Source organism: Urtica dioica, chromosome 12, assembly GCF_054948205.1.
Source record: "Urtica dioica subsp. dioica isolate 48M chromosome 12, U.dioica_male_clone48M_v1_H2, whole genome shotgun sequence".
Lineage (NCBI taxonomy): Eukaryota > Viridiplantae > Streptophyta > Magnoliopsida > Rosales > Urticaceae > Urtica > Urtica dioica.
The window spans coordinates 16336382-16353024 of record NC_142767.1 but is presented as its reverse complement, the minus strand read 5'-3'; the positions used below and the strand labels follow the sequence as shown (position 1 = coordinate 16353024).

At 33.1% G+C, this 16643-nt stretch overlaps 1 protein-coding gene and 1 pseudogene across 1 annotated transcript; both read right to left on the bottom strand.

The window, feature by feature from the left end:
* Positions 1–6405: 6405 nt before the first annotated feature.
* Positions 6406–15015, bottom strand: LOC149379605 (protein INVOLVED IN DE NOVO 2-like). The gene is made up of 7 exons (XM_089604257.1): positions 14887–15015; positions 14613–14711; positions 14389–14474; positions 14147–14260; positions 13848–14051; positions 6671–6894; positions 6406–6577 (listed from the first exon to the last, which is right to left on the bottom strand). Exons 2-7 carry the CDS (start codon positions 14695–14697, stop codon positions 6553–6555), a joined length of 738 nt encoding a protein of 245 aa, XP_089460383.1. The 5' UTR covers positions 14698–14711; positions 14887–15015; the 3' UTR covers positions 6406–6552.
* LOC149379606 (uncharacterized) lies at positions 9299–12024 on the bottom strand (annotated as a pseudogene).
* Positions 15016–16643: the final 1628 nt, after the last annotated feature.

Here is a 16643-nt window from a genome sequence, read left to right as displayed (position 1 = left end):
TTTGTAGTAGTGATCATTCGTTTTTTTTAACATATCAAACGAACGCTTATCTTTACACTTGATGGTGTATATACATCAATTGTTATAGAAAAAAAGAGCGAAAATATAAATCATCATGACTTCAAAATTTGTTAATTCCCAACCACCCAAAAAAACACATCTTCATATTTAAGCCTTGCAGTCAAAGGAAATGGAATACAAAACCGCAGAATATAATCCTAGCCCACAAGCACAAATCCTCGCGTAATCCCAAAGCAAAAAATAGTTTTCCCCATCACCCACTTAAAGATTTTACAAATCTATTGCCATTTATACAGTTAACATTTTCAGACAAATTTTATTTATACAACCATTATTTCAATTATACTCTAAGAAACACAAGTATCATCATAAACATAGAGTGAACTTATGTTGTTGTTACTTCTTAGTTCTTTGTTGCATCTTTTTCTTTATCCTTCAAATATTAAAATTATATTACTTTGTGGTTCATGAACCGAGGCTATTCAAGATTCATACGGTAATGAATACCAATTATACAAGTCGATCTATTTCGAAAACAGTAATCACCAATGACATAACATGGGTATCTATTTTTTCTAGTCTACAATTATAGAGTGACCGAAAGTTCCAAAACTTCGTAATGTTGAGAAAATCCAACCACTAAACTTTATTAAACTTCAGTTAAAAAAGCTAAAGAGTTATTTTTGGACCAACCGCACATTCTGTATTAGCTAACTTAAATTTATGCTACTTTGATGAGATGATGAAAGACAAAGATTTTTTTTGGGCAAATAAAACAATAGCGCCTACGTTTGAGTCCTTCTAATAAGAAAGTCAACAATGTCATCAAACTCAGTACAAGCTTGGATTAAAATTTGAATATTTAAAAGGAAAATCATTAATGAATATGATATAGGAAACAAATTAAATATTGATTAAAATAAGTAACTTGTGAATCGTCATTAAATTTTTTCGTTAATTTTTATTTATAAATTATACATTTGTGGTTTAAATTAGGTGAAATTTGTTGTAACTAGCCAAGTTTGTCATTTTTATTGAGGGAATAGCCCAAGTTTCATTTTATTAAGCAAATAGCCCATATTTTCGGCTCGGACCATAACGTCATTGGTAAATTCGCGAAGAGGTTAATTTAATTAACCTACTGGTGTGAGTTAGGTTAATTAATTAACTTATTGGTTGAATATTAATTTAGGTTCTGATTTTTTGTGTGAGTAAAGTTAATTTACTAAATGATTGAATTCGGAATTAGGGTAATTAATTGAATACTTTGAATATCAATTGAGTTAAGTTATGATTTTTGTAAATTTTTTGTGAATTTCGAATCCTTCACGAATCAGTTAATTAATTAACCTAACTCACTCCAGTAAGTTAATTAAATTAACCGATTTGCGAATTAACAAAGTGTCTCTCCTCAATCTCATTCATCGCCGCCGATTTCCTCTCCGCCGTCGATTCCACTCCCCCCGTCGATTTTCGAGTCAATCTGAGCCGTCGATTCTCCGAGCATCGCCGCCGCCGGAGCTCGACGGAATCGACGCCGTCTATGACGGATCTCGCCGGCGACGTTAGGGATCAGCAACGAGGATGGACGACGATTAGCGACAACGCGGAAGCATGAAATAGATCGACGGCGATCGGCGGCGTGAAGTGGATCGGTGGCGTGAAGTGGATCGGTGGCGTGAAATGGACGAAGATGATAACGAGTTTAGTTTTAGGTTTTTGGAAAATTGAGTTTTGCTCTTATATATGAGGGTAATTTAGGTAGTGAAGTATTAATTGGGCTATTCACTTAATTTATTCAAACTTGGGCTATTCTCCTAATATTGGTGGGTTGATTAGGCTAGTATGCTCACTCTCCCTTAAATTAGTAAAAATAAAACACTAGCCAACGTTTGAATCCTACTAATAAGAAAGTCAACAACGTCATTAGGCTTAATACACATTTGCATTCAAATTTGAATATTTAAAAGGAAAATAATTAATTAATATATATAGGAAATAAATTAAATAATGATTAAAATAAATAACTTGTGAATCGTCAATAAATTTTCATTAATTTATATATATAAAGTATGCATTTTTCAAATTTTAGGACTTTAATAATTATAATTTTTTTATGCCTATTATAAAATATTTTTCATACATTCAAAATAAAAAATAGGGCGCTCTAAATTACTAGCCTTTTTAAAATTTAAAATTGTGAAATAGCCAACGTTTCAGTAATATTTGATAATTAGCCAATCTTTGATGTAATAAGACATAATTACCCTTATTTTTTTTTCCCTAATTCTTTGCCAAAAATAAATTAAATAAAAATAATTTATCTATACCTAAATACTCTCTCTCTCTCTCTCTCTCTCTCTCTCTCTCTCTCTCTCTCTCTCTCTCTCTCTCTCTCTCTTCGTTACATTTTTAGCCATAACGAAAGCTGAAAAAAACAGCATCGCAATTAATAGTCGGTAATAACTGTTAATAGGTTTCTACCAGAAACCTATTTAACAGTTATTACCGACTATTAGTTGAAGCAGAAACCTATTAACAGTTATTAACGACTATTAACTGCGTTTTTTTTAATGTTTTTGACATTTGTCCATGGCTAAATTATGTGACGAGAGCGAGAGAGAGAGAGAGAGAGAGAGAGAGAGAGAGAGAGAGTGAACGAGAAAATAGAGAGAGAGTGAACGAGAAAATAGAGAGAGAGAGAGAGTGTGTGTGTGTGAGAGAGATATCTGAGATCCTAATAATTAGGGATTTTGAATAATAAATTAGATTTTATTAATTTCGAAAATACATTATATATATTAACTAATTAATAAGGATAAAAATGGTATAAACAATTTGCCACATAAGCAGAATGGCTAGAAATCAAAAAAATCTAAAACGTATGACAAAATGAAATTCTTAAATTTGAATAGGCTTAGTCAGTTATAAATCTCTAAAAAATAAAACATAAGTACTCCCTAATTAAGGAGATATATTCGTGTGCATTGATAGAGAAAGTCAACGAAAATCAAATCCATCAAATCATAACAACTAATTGACCTACAAAACAGGAAATAAAAATATGATGGAATAAATTCATATAGCGTGTAATAAATAAACGAAAATAAATAGGCGATTTTGGCGGCGGTCAAAAACCATTGGCTACATGTGATATTCAGCCGACTTTTAAACAAAAGATAAACATGTCATTTGCTAAATGATTACTAAAAGCCACATTATCAATTTTGGTTATATTTGAAATTTAGCTGAAACGTTGGTTAGATTGCAATTTACCCGTTTCAAGTGACTTAATCCGTGTATTTTTTTTTTATTATTATTATTTTTTGTTGCTAACTAGCTATTTGTGGCTAGCCACAATTGAAGATTAACTAGTGTAAGTTTTTAGCTATACCTTAGGAGTAGCCCAAAAAATTGTTACATCGTAGCTATTACACTTAAAAGAGAAAGATTAACTAGTGTGGTTGTAATTGCTCTAAAATACATCAAATTATTCAGTGGTAAATACGGTTTAGAAAACAAATGTATCCAGTAAACTATGGGGCCGTTTGGTTATGTTTTCTGTTCCCGTTTTCTGTTTTCTGATTCTAAATTCTAGAAAACAGTTTTAGAAAAACTGTTTGGTTATGAATTTAGAAAACAGATTTAGAATCATGTTTCTGTTTTCTTTGAAATTTGTTTAGAAAACAGAAAACAATGAAAAATTGTTTTCTATTTTATCTCTATACAATTGAATGGAAAACATAACCAAACAACATTTAAAATATTCTGAAACGTAATTCTAAATCTGTTTTTTAAATTTAAAAATTAGAATCAGAAAACAGAATTTAAAAACAGAAAACGAGTTTAGAAAACTAAACCAAACGGCCCCTATATTTTTTTTCCCTTGTCGTATTATAAAAAGAGGAAAAAAAAACCTTTGTTTTTGGTAATTCAAATACCAAATAGAACTCGAAGGAGCAATCAGAACTATAACACAAACATGCGATGAATCTCATGATGAAACTAAATAGGACCTACTTTAAAAGATTTGTTAAAATGTTCAAAACTAAAAAATGACTCAAGTTTGAACCATTGCAATCGCATAAAAACCCTTAATATCAATATCTTCGTCTCACAAATAACCTCTTCTCCTCTTCCTAATGCCTCATCATTTCTCTCCGCAACCCCTATAAATCATTGCAACAAAATTCAAACCATCTATAAGAATAATAAATCAAAATAATAAACTCAAACTTGTGTCAAATATATTTTATGTATACCTTGATCGTTTTTTGGGACGCCAAAGATCATTTAACCACTAATATTTGTCATCAATTATTTCCTGTGACACCAAAAACATGGAATAAGATATTTCCCAATTTTTTTAACAAGGAAAACTTCTATATATAGCAAACGAAGTAAAAATAGTATAATTTCTAATAAATTAGCTCAGACCTGTATAGTATATATAGCAGTGATCAGTGTCTATCGGTTTAGGTTATCATAATACATCAATAAACTAATTTATTCTGAAGCAATACAATATGTAAATTAAGACATATTTTTTTTTAAGGCTAAATTAAGACATATTTAACTCTATTAAAATCCTTCTGGATAATAAACTCTGTTTTTTCAATACTAGCTTCTAAGTGCTGGAACCGATATATCATTATTTTCCATTTAGAAAAACAAAAAAGCAATTCAATATTCAGGATTAAGTTAAAATAGATGTCACACCTGAAATTTGACATCGATCGACATCAACGAGTTTGAAAGGATAGCAATGTGGATCTCTGATACGTTTGTTCCACAACGAACATTTCTCAACGGCTTCATATTACGGATCCTTCGGACAATTCTGCTTCATTGCTTCCACAGAAATGTTGCTTTCATGATTTAGTATCTTTTTCAAATCCTATAATATTGAGTAACCACCGAGTATTCAATTATCTCGTAGAATTTACCTGAGCTACTTTATTTTATAAAATAATTCCGATAATTCTTTCGTTGCTCGGATAACCATATTGGCTTGGTGGTTAATTAACGAGCCAAAATTAGGGAGTGAAGAGTAACGGGTTTCTACGGTAGATGAGCGTCTTGGAGATTGATGAAGGCACAGTCGCGAAGCTTCGTCTCTTTTGTGGTGTCTGATTAAGAACATAAACAACTTGAGAAACCAATGTAACCCTTGTTGGCTCTGGCTTGTAACTTCACGTTTTTATGTCTAAAATTTAGGATCATATATTAGAAAACACAAGGGAATCCAAAATACTTGGGCCACCAGCTATGGAAACTAGCTGTTTCGGAATATGTGAGACGTGCATGGGTGGCTTGAGTTCCAAGAAAGAACCCTCATGATGAATTTTATGGCTCAAAAGTGTCACCTTCGAGACTTCACAAAATATGGGCGCCATTTTTTTGGGCAAGTGATGTTCCCAAACCAACATAAACAATTAGAACCTAAAAAAATGGGCCAAATGCCTTGTATTGTTGGAAAATTATATCAACTAGTAGCAACTTGATATTTTGAACCAAAATAAACTAAATTATATTTTTGAACTCTTCTACTAGTAACGATAGACCTATATATCGACAATTGTTATTTATAGACTTATATATTTACAATTTATGATAACTCTATACTTTCATGTCTACAATTATTAATAGAAGTGTTCAAAAATATAGTTTGATTTATTTTGGTCCAAAGTATCAAAAATTGTTACTATTTGTAATCTTTTCCCTATATTCTTCGGGATTTGAGCCCAACAAGTTGTGAATAAATGAGATTAGAGATGGACTGGTCTCTACGGTGAAAGCTTTACATGTAATAATTATTTGAAGAACCACCTTACAAACTCCTTATTTTTTTATAATATTTATTTTCTTTATAGTATTATTGTTTTATTTTCTTTCCTTTTTTTATTATTTTTTTTTTTATCTAGGATTGGAATTGATGCAGTCAGCATTCTCTCTTCGGATATCTCCAGTTGTTTTATCTTTGATGTTTTATGTTTACAGTTTCCTTCAAAATGGGCAAAAACTTATTTGAAAATTAACACATATGAGGTAATTATAGAATGTTATAAAACTCGAGGCATTCAGGAAATTACCATATTCAAAAGAGGTACTTATGGAATTTCTCCTCTACACATAGAAGTGACTTGTTTCAAAAGTAGAAAATCATAAGAACATCTCTCTTCTATAAGAGTAACGGTCAAAATATCATTCAAACACCTTACATATATATATATATATATATATATATATATATATATATTCATGAGTTCATAGTTCAGGACTTCAGGTACACGATGATTAGAATACTACTTTTGCTTCAAAACACATATATAAAACTAGAATATATAAATGAAACAGGCTACATGAAGTTCGATCCACGGCACTGATATACAAAACAGCAATATCTTCTTATCACGTATTATATACTAAGCCTCCAGCAAAAAAAAAGCAACAAAACAGAGATCAGAGACAAGTCATTTCCGTTTCATACTTAACGAAGCTCTTCGATCTCTTCTCCAAAACGATTCATCCTCATCCTTTCTTTAGGTTATTTCCCCTATATAATCAATTCAACAAAATTCAAACCATCTCTAAAAATGAATAATCAAAATCAAGAAACTCAAACATGTGTCACAAATAGTTTCTGTACCTTGATCTTTTCTTGGGACGCCAATCTTGGAGGATAAACTCGAGAGTTTCCTTTATAGTTGCTTTCCTTGATTCCTTGAAATTCCAAAGCTCAGGAACAGCATAACCACCACTTGGATTGTGTTCATTTATCTCAATCAGCGCAGTTGTAACAGCCTTGTACACTTCTTCTCCCATTTCATCCCTAAGCTCGTTTAGCTTCTCGTCTTTGCTGTCAATTATTACCTAAGATATTTTCACAACAATTTATCAAATACATAGAATTATTAGTACTATTTGTAAGCATAATTTAAACAATCCTAATTAACCAAGATCTTAAAACTAAATGATTTTCACATAACATTAGGGATTGAGAAAAACCTACCTCGATCCATGACGAGAGTGACGGTGACGGCAGCGGATGATCACCGGAATTGGTTTCTCTCTCTTGACCTCTTTAGACTTTAGAGCTTTCTTTTGATGACAGAGGAAAACTACGTAATAGGTTGAGAGAGGACCAATCCCTAGGGTTTCTCTTTATATAGACCCGCCATCAGGGTATAATAGGAATTTACCTTTAAATTAATTAACCAATAGGAATTATCTTATTATTATTAAACCCTAATAGGTAATACACTTGGGCCACATTATTTTCCACATACAAAGCCCACTAATGGGCTTCAAGAAATAATAGGACCAACATTCTCCCACTTGGCCCATGTGTCATTACATACCATGTAGCTTAATAATAAAACATAAGTGCGCATAGTATAAGATAAATCCATCATAATATCGGTTACATCATAAAGTCATTATCAACCATGAGAACTAATAAGGATCATAGCGGTCGTACGTCAACTTGTCGACATAGTCCCTTCTATGTATCACAATACTAGATTCACAATTAATAAGACACATAATAAGGTATTCATTATGGTCCGAATCTTGATCATATAATGCATTCATGTATATACTAATCATAATAGAAAACAAGATTCATTACTTCATATCAAAAACAAAATAAACGAGCTCAAAGTGTCAATCACATAAAACATACATTACGTCAATGATGACATCCAAGGATCCCCATTCTTTCAACATGATCAGTAAATACCTTTTGGGGCAATCCTTTCGTTAATGGATCTGCAACCATAAACTTTGTGCTAATGTGATTGATTGACACATTTTTTTTTGTTTCCGAATTTCTTCTTTAACGACAGAGTATTCCAATTCTATAAGCTTAGCACCTTTCGAATACTTGTCTTTCTTATAAAAGAAGACTGCTGCGGAATTATCACAATAAATTTTCAGCGGCTTGGCGATAATGTCGACAATTCCAAGTCCTGAAATAAAGTTCCGCAGCCATAAACCATAAGTCGTAGCCTCAAAGCATATTACGAATTCAGCTTCAATAGTGGATGCAGCAATGACAAACTGCTTCACACTTACATGAAATCACTAATCTGGTTAAAAGAACAAATAGCCAAAAGTGGGGTTTCTGTAATCCACATATCCAGAAAAATCTGAATCTGAATATCCAATCACCTCGAGGTGATCGGATCTTTTATAAGTGAGCATACGGTCTTTCGTTCCTTGCAGACACCTCAGTACTTTCTTTGCAGCTTTCCAATCATCTATTCCTGGATTACTTTGATACCTGCCCAGCATTCCGACAACAAAAATTGATGTCTGGTCTGGTACAAGTCTGTGCGTACATCAAGCTTCCACCAATAGATGCATAAGGAATTTGTTCCATTTGTTTGCATTCCAATTCATTCTTTGGACATTGATTGAGAATAAATTTATCTCCCTTCTGAATTAGAACAGCACCTGCAGAGCATTTGTCCATTTTGAATCTCTCAATAACTTTATTAATGTATGCTTTCTGAGACAATCCCAACCATCCTTGTGATCTATCACGAGATATCTCTATTCCGATCACATAGGATGCCTCACCCATATCTTTCATTTCAAAGTTCTTAGAGAGAAACTCCTTGGTTTGACGTAATAAACCAAGATCATTCATTGCAAGCAAGATGTCGTCAACATACAAAACCAAAATTATAAACTTACTCCCACTGATCTTCAGATATATACATCGGTCAACGATGTTTTCTTTAAATCCAAAAGATGTGACAGTATCGTTGAACTTGAGATACCATTGTCGGTAAGCTTGTTTAAGTCCGTATATTGACTTCTTCAATTTACATACCATATGTTCCTTTCCGTCAACCACAAAACCTTCAGGCTGATCAATGAACAATTCTTCATCTAAATTCCCATTCAGAAAAGCATTTTTCACATCCATTTGATGGAGCTCTAAATCATAATGAGCTACCATAGCCATAACAATCCTCAGAAAGTCCTTTTTAGAGACAGGTGAAAAGTCTCTTTGTAATCAACACCATCTTTCTGAGTAAAACCTTTGGCAACGAGTCGAGCCTTGTGTCTTTCGATATTGCCATTTGAGTCGAGCTTGGTCTTGAAGACCCACTTGCACCCTACTCTTTTACAACCTTTAGGCAATTCAACAAGGTCTCAAACTTCGTTGTGATCCATTGATTTTAGCTCTTCTTTCATGGCGTCTAACCACTTAATAGAATTCTCACTTTCTATGGCTTGTGAAACGAAACTGGATCATTATCAATTCCTAAGTCGTATTCCGACTCTTGTCGTATTCCGACTCTTGTAGATAAACCACATAATCATCAGAAATAGCGGATCTTCGTTCTCTTACAGATCTTCTTAATGCGACTTCTTGTGGTTCATCTATGATAGGTTCATTTGGTACGACATCATTCAATGGTGCTTGGTCGTTAATTTGTTGTTCTTGCAAATCATTATCATGGTCAACATGAACAGGAACAACAACTTGAGAAGAAGGTAGAGGCAAAGGTACTTGCACTCTAACTTCTTGGATTTCCACATTACGTGGTTCCAAACTCCCACTGACTTCACCATTTTCGATGAACCTAGCATTACCAGTTTCAACAATTCTCGTACTATGGTTAGGACAATAGAATCGATACCCTTTAGATTTTTCTGGATAACCAATGAAGAAACCACTGATTGTTCTTGAGTCCAGTTTCCCTTCATGTGGATTATAAATTCTTACTTCCGCTGGGCAACCAAAAACATGCAGGTGCCTTAAACTAGGTTTTCTTCCCGTCCACAGTTCAAAAGGTGTCTTAGGAACTGCCTTATTGGGAACTCTGTTCAATAAATATACAGCGGTCTTTAAAGCATGCATCCACAAAGATTTGAGTAAAGAAGAATTGCTTAACATACTCCTAACCATATCCATTAAAGTACGATTACGCTTTTCTGCTACACCATTTTGTTGTGGTGTTCCTGGCATAGTGTATTGAGCACAAATACCACGGCTTTCTAGGAACTTAGCAAATGGACCAGGGCACTGTCCACTTTTATCATATCTTCCATAGTATTCACCACCCCTGTCAGACCTGACAATTTTCACCTTTCTATCTAATTGTCTTTCAACAAATAGACATATCCATAACGTGAAAAAGTCGTCGATAAAAGTGGTGAAATACCTTTCTCCACCAAGTGATGGAACGTCAAATGGCCCACATATATCGGTATGTATAATTTCAATGAGCTGTGAGCTTCTTGTGGCTGCTTTTGTAAGTGTCTGTCGTGTGTGCTTTCCCTTAATGCACTCAACACAAACTCCAAGATCGGTAAAATCCAAATTAGGTAGGATATCATTCTTTACCAACCTTTCGATTCTTTCTTTGGATATATGACCCAAACGTTTATGCCACAAGTAAGCAGACGATTCATTAGATAAACCACGTTTAGTACCAACATTATGATGCATGGTTAAAAGAGTTTCAGCAAAAAGGGTATCAAGCTTTAGTTTGTACAAACCATCACAAAGAATACCAGAACCCAAGAAAAGATTTTGTTTGAATAAACTGAAACATCCATTCCCAAAATTAAAAGAGTACCCGGCTTTATCGAGTTTAGATATAGAAACCAAATTGCGAGAAACAGAAGGAACATAAAAGGTTTGAAAAAGGTCTAAATGATGCCCAGTGTCTAGGACTAAACGATAGGTTCCAATGGCTTCAACTTGGACTTTGGCTCTGTTTCCCATGAGGATGAATTTTTCATTTTTTGGCTTATGGTTTGGGTCGTAAGAAATCCCCGCATCGTATTTGAAACATGAGTGGTACAACCATAATCAAGCCACCAAGTATTATAAGGAACTTCAGCAAAATTTGATTCGAAACATACAAAAGCACTAGGCTTACCCTTTCTTTCGAACCATGCCTTACGTTTTGGGCAATCTTTCTGCCAGTACCCAGTCTTTTAACAGAACCGGCACACATCTTTGCTTAGTTCCTTCTTGTGGATTTGGACAGATGACTCATTAAGCTTTGATAGTCCTTGCTTGCCCTTTCCAGTCTTCCATGGTTTCTTTCTAGCTCCTTTATGACCAACGAGATTGGCAGAATGATTTCCCGATTTCTTAAGCCTAGCTTCCTCTTGAATGAGCATACTTTGTAATTCATGCACATTTCATTTACCCTTCAGAGTGTTGTAATGCACGTGAAATGTGCCATACTCAGGAGATAAGGAATTGAGGATGAATGTTACTAGGAAATTATCATTCACTTTCATTCCCATGGTCTTCAGTCTTGCTGCAATGTTCTTCATTTCGACAACATGCTCATGCATGGTACGAGAACCATCAAACTTCATGGTGGTTAACCTACCCATTAGTTCCCCAGCCCGTGACTTATTAGCCGAGTCGGACTGAGAGCTTTCTTCCACAAACTTAATAAATTCCTTAGCATTTTCAATTTTCTTAAACGTGGACTTGATGTTGTCTTCTACAGTCATTCGCATAAACATTAGGCTTAGTCTGTTAGATCTTTCCCAAGCTTTATGGAATGATCTTTGGTCAGCGCTGCTAGCGTCAGTTAGAGCAGCAGGTTTCTCACTTAAGAGTACCGAATCAAGATCCAGAACACCGAGGTGAAACTGAACTTGTTCAGACCATTCAGAGAAATTAAGACCATTGAACTTAATAACAGACGTGGCTTGCGACTGAAGAGAACAGGAAAAGATGCCGCAAAATAAATAATATATGCTCACACATTAATGCTTTGAGTAATAAACCTAATCCATTACACAGATTCATAATACGTAAAATAAACATAAGGTACACATTGAAGTCACCTTTGGGCAGAACAACAATATATACAATAAGGTACACATATAAATGATGCTAAAAAATAAATTTTTCGCATAATAGGTATTTGACATGCTTCAATTAGATATATTACAATCTTTGGATATACTAAACATATCTAACCAAGCATATCAATTTACCACGATAATGTTCATGAATTATAAAACGAATGAGGTTTTATAACCATGAACTTCAATATATCATAATGTCATTCGATTTATAAGCATCACATAAACATGAGTAATTGAATTTATTTGATATCTAAAACTTTTCTAATTCGGCCACTTTGGTGACTAACAAATTGAACATAATGTATAAATATCAAAAATTCAAAATAAAATAGATAAAATATTATACGATATGATAATATCACAGAACTTAAGGACTAGATATTATGATTTACATATATTCATAAATATTCTGATTTTAGTGTACCAAATCGTGGTAATCAAACCAAAAGGGTTTCTGACTTTAATTTCGTAAATTACTAAATATAAAATACTTGCCGAGTATTCACAAACATATACTCAAAAGTCTTGATTATCAAAGCAGGATCAGTAAAAGAAAACTTCAAAAAAAAATTAGTATCTCATAATCCATTCTTTCAATGGGATAAGAACATGCAAATCAAGCAAACATTACTTCAGATTACACGTGAATATACAGCAAACAATGATGAATATGGAAAGCTGTACATGTGCGATTAATCTTTGCACTAAAAGAAATTGTATTTCAATGGCAACCATTCAGTAAAATTAATCGGTGAAAAGCAACAATAATAAAATCAATGCGCAAAAACAATAATCTCAGCTTCAAACGATTTAAAATAATCAAAGATAATCAAAACTGTATAAGATATACGCTAAAATATTCACGCATTGACATAAAAAAAATACCGATTATATGTCAATCGCAAACAATGAATTATAATCGCAGCCAAACCAAAAGCTATTTGATTAAACAAAGAACCCATAATAAAACCGAACGAATTCAATTATTCAGGCATATCACATAATCGTTAGTGGAAAATCACTAATTCAAAATCAAGGCTCTGATACCACATGTAAGCATAATTTAAACAATCCTAATTAACCAAGATCTTAAAACTAAATACTAAATGATTTTCACAGAACATTAGGGATTGAGAAAAACCTACCTCGATCCATGACGAGAGTGACGGTGACGGCAGCGGATGATCACCGGAATTGGTTTCTCTCTCTTGACCTCTTTAGACTTTAGAGTTTTCTTTTGATGGCAGAGGAAAACTACATAATAGGTTGAGGGAGGACCAATCCTTAGGGTTTCTCTTTATATAGACCCGCCACCAGGGTATAATAAGAATTTACCTTTAAATTAATTAACCAATAGGAATTATCTTATTATTATTAAACCCTAATAGATAATACACTTGGGCCACATTATTTTCCACGTACAAAGCCCACTAATGGGCTTCAAGAAATAATAGGACCAACACTCTTTATATAGTTGAACATATACTTATAGCAGTTCACACTAGTCTCTATATCCGCTTCAAAGAACATCAATTAATAAATTCATGTATCTTGAAACAATACAATTATTTTAGAGTGACTATATATTTTTTAACTCTAGATTAATAACTTGAATCAATTTGATCAATTTGATAAATTACACAAAAATCCAATTACATAAGCAAGTTTTCATGGTACGAAGAAAATCATTGCACACTGTTTTCCTTCCATTTTTAAATTATGATAATAAACACTCTGGACAGAGTTTGAGTAACTGATAATGACAAAATCACTAATGAATCAGAAAATTTGATTTTAAAATATGAGATTTGAAGAAATATTTTACACGAATAAAAAAACTAATAATACTTTTATAATATCCAAGTAGTTTCCAGCGGGTAGTACGGATATGGACAAGAAAAGATTCAATATTAATAAGGTGAGTCCAATTATAGACTTTAATAATAATAATAAAAAAAATCATGTACCCTAAGCTTGCCATGAGCCTTTTCGACTATGAAAGGATGCCATAGTGGATCTCTAATATGTTTGTTCCACAAAGAACATTTCTCAACAGCTTTAAAATGCATATCCCTCACACATTTCTTCTTCATTGCTTCCACAAACGTGTCGCATTCAAGTTCACCCATTCGCTTCACCCCTATGGATTGACTTGATACTTCTTCCAAATGCTATGTAAAACAAAAAGATCATACAACAAATCCATGTTTACGTATTAAGCCATATTTCATGCATTCACAAGTAATTTGACAAAAAAAAAACTTACATCAATTAGCAGTTTGTGAATTTCGTTCCTCTCAGTGGTATACTTTTGCAGTTTTGCCACGACGGCATTAGATGGCTGATCATCTTCAGTGTCATTCTCGGCCACCTTTGCATTCTTTTCATAAACAAATATGTTTTGCTAAATAAATCTTAAAGAGACAATATAGAGGCTATAAACTACTAATCAGCTAGTAATTGAAGATAATTATATTTATTTTTTAAATAAAAAGACAAAGACCTGACCCTTTTTTTCAGTTCGATCTCTATATCATCAATCCGTTTTTTCAGCGTTGCATTTTCCGAGCCGATTTCAAGTGCCTTCTTCTTTTCTATATATATAAAAAAAGAAACATTTACAAAATATGTAATGAACAATCCTAAACTATAATATTATATATAAAATATATCATAGAAACTAAAGTAGTTGTGGCTATATAAACTAGTACTACATTAACTAAGCCAATTACCTTCATAAAATGCCTTATGAAGCCGAGCATTTTCTTTTGATAGATAGCACAATCTCTGTAACTCCTCGAGTGCTTGTTTCTCCATATTTAATTAGAAACCTAGGAAGCTTAAGCAATATAATGTAAAATTAAAAGACGCTAGGGTTTTCAATTACTTATAATCTAACCACCAAATACTTTCTCCTGACTGATCAAAGTACTAGCTAGCACGTACATATTATCCTTTAATTAAATGACGACTCTGAAATACGGTAAACCGGCATATCGAATTTACCTTCAGAGATCAGAACTCGAGAAATTGTTTAGAGAGAAGCTATGAGAACGACAGAAACTATTCAGCTTTTCAATGTGTGAGAGAGTGAGATATTGGGAAAACCCAAACGTCTTATTCATCGTGGGAGAGAGTGAGTGAGTCATAGAGAGTAAAACACGCAATGCCCATATTTCAGCTTTTTCGATCAATATGTGTGACACGTATTAGCACGTGTCCGCGAGAGAGGTCCTATCATAGCTAGCACTAATGCCTCTGTATACTAGTATCATATATTCAAATTTCAAACCAGATTCGAACAGTACCTCAATAAAAAAAATGAAAGTGTTTCCTCACTCTTTGACTAAATGGGTTTCTCTAACGATAAACTATTCACTCCTTCGAGTTCAACTGTTCGAGACATGAGAAGATGGGAATTTGGATACTCAAACGTCTTGTATGTTGTGGGCTCGTGGCTCGTGGAGAGAGAGAGAGAGCGCGCCTTAAAACGTCCTTTAATGTTCATTTAATCATATTGTGACACGGGGCTTGTTCGAAACATATAGTTTTTTTCCCCTTTTATACCAAACTAGTTCCGAGGTTGATCATTGAGAATTCTATTTCTTTTATTTCTTCATGTATGTTGTGTTATGAAATGAGATAATAGTAGATAATTAGTTCAACAAAAAAAGTAACAGATAAGTTTCTCATATTTATGCATTAACGGTTTCAGTCCACTAAAAAGAACTTAGAATGTGCCACGTAGCGATTGAGGAGAGTGACAAAACGTTTTTTTGGGTCTTTTAGTGAGAGTAAGTAGATTTAGAGCCATTTGATTTTATAAATATATTTTTTTAATTACTAACACTAAGTCACTAACTAAAACGACCAAAGAACAATTGTCAATTAGTCAGAGAGGTTGAAGAAGTTTGAGTGTTCCTTATGTCTTACATTGGGTTCTCAAGTTGTTTTCATTTTTTTTAAACCAACTTTTCATTCTACTCATCTATGTATTTGGATTTTTATGTTTATTGCTTCCACATATGCAACGTAAAATTGACCCTTCATGTTCTTGACCATCTTGGAGTCACTTGATGCTTTTCCGGATCTCTACCCAAAAAAAGAAAAAGAAAAGTAAGTTTCAAACTATAAATATTAAGTTTTTATTTATTTATTTAAATCTGTATAAACTTACATCAATTAGACCATCGTTGGCGCATCTCCAACGATGATGCATTTTACATCAATATTTATAGATTTCATTCCAATCATGATTTATAATTTGATGAATTCTTTATATTTGCATTTTATTTCAATAGTGGTGATCCAAATATAGATCACCAATTCACAGATGTATAAACTTTTTTTAATATCAAAATTTTTAAGAGACTGCTTTAGCTAGATTGTTCTAATTTGCCATTAGAGTTCTCATCCAGTTCACCACTCAGAAATCAGGACTTTATTGACGGCTTTAGATTGTTCTAATTTGCCATTAGAGTTCTCATCCACTTCACCACACAGTAATCAGGACTTTATTGCCATTAGACTAGCATGGAACAAGTATTTGATTAGCTAATGAAAAGTCACAAGAAAACTATATAGAGTCTCATCACTTGAATATTATATCTATACAATGATGAGTACTCAAAAGACCTCTCTCCGATCAGCGGAGAAAAGTACTGTTCTTGTCCATGTAGAGAGAGAGAGAGAGAGAGAGAGAGAGAGAGAGAGAGAGAGATTCATAATAAAACAAATTAAATATTTTTTAAACTTTAATAGGA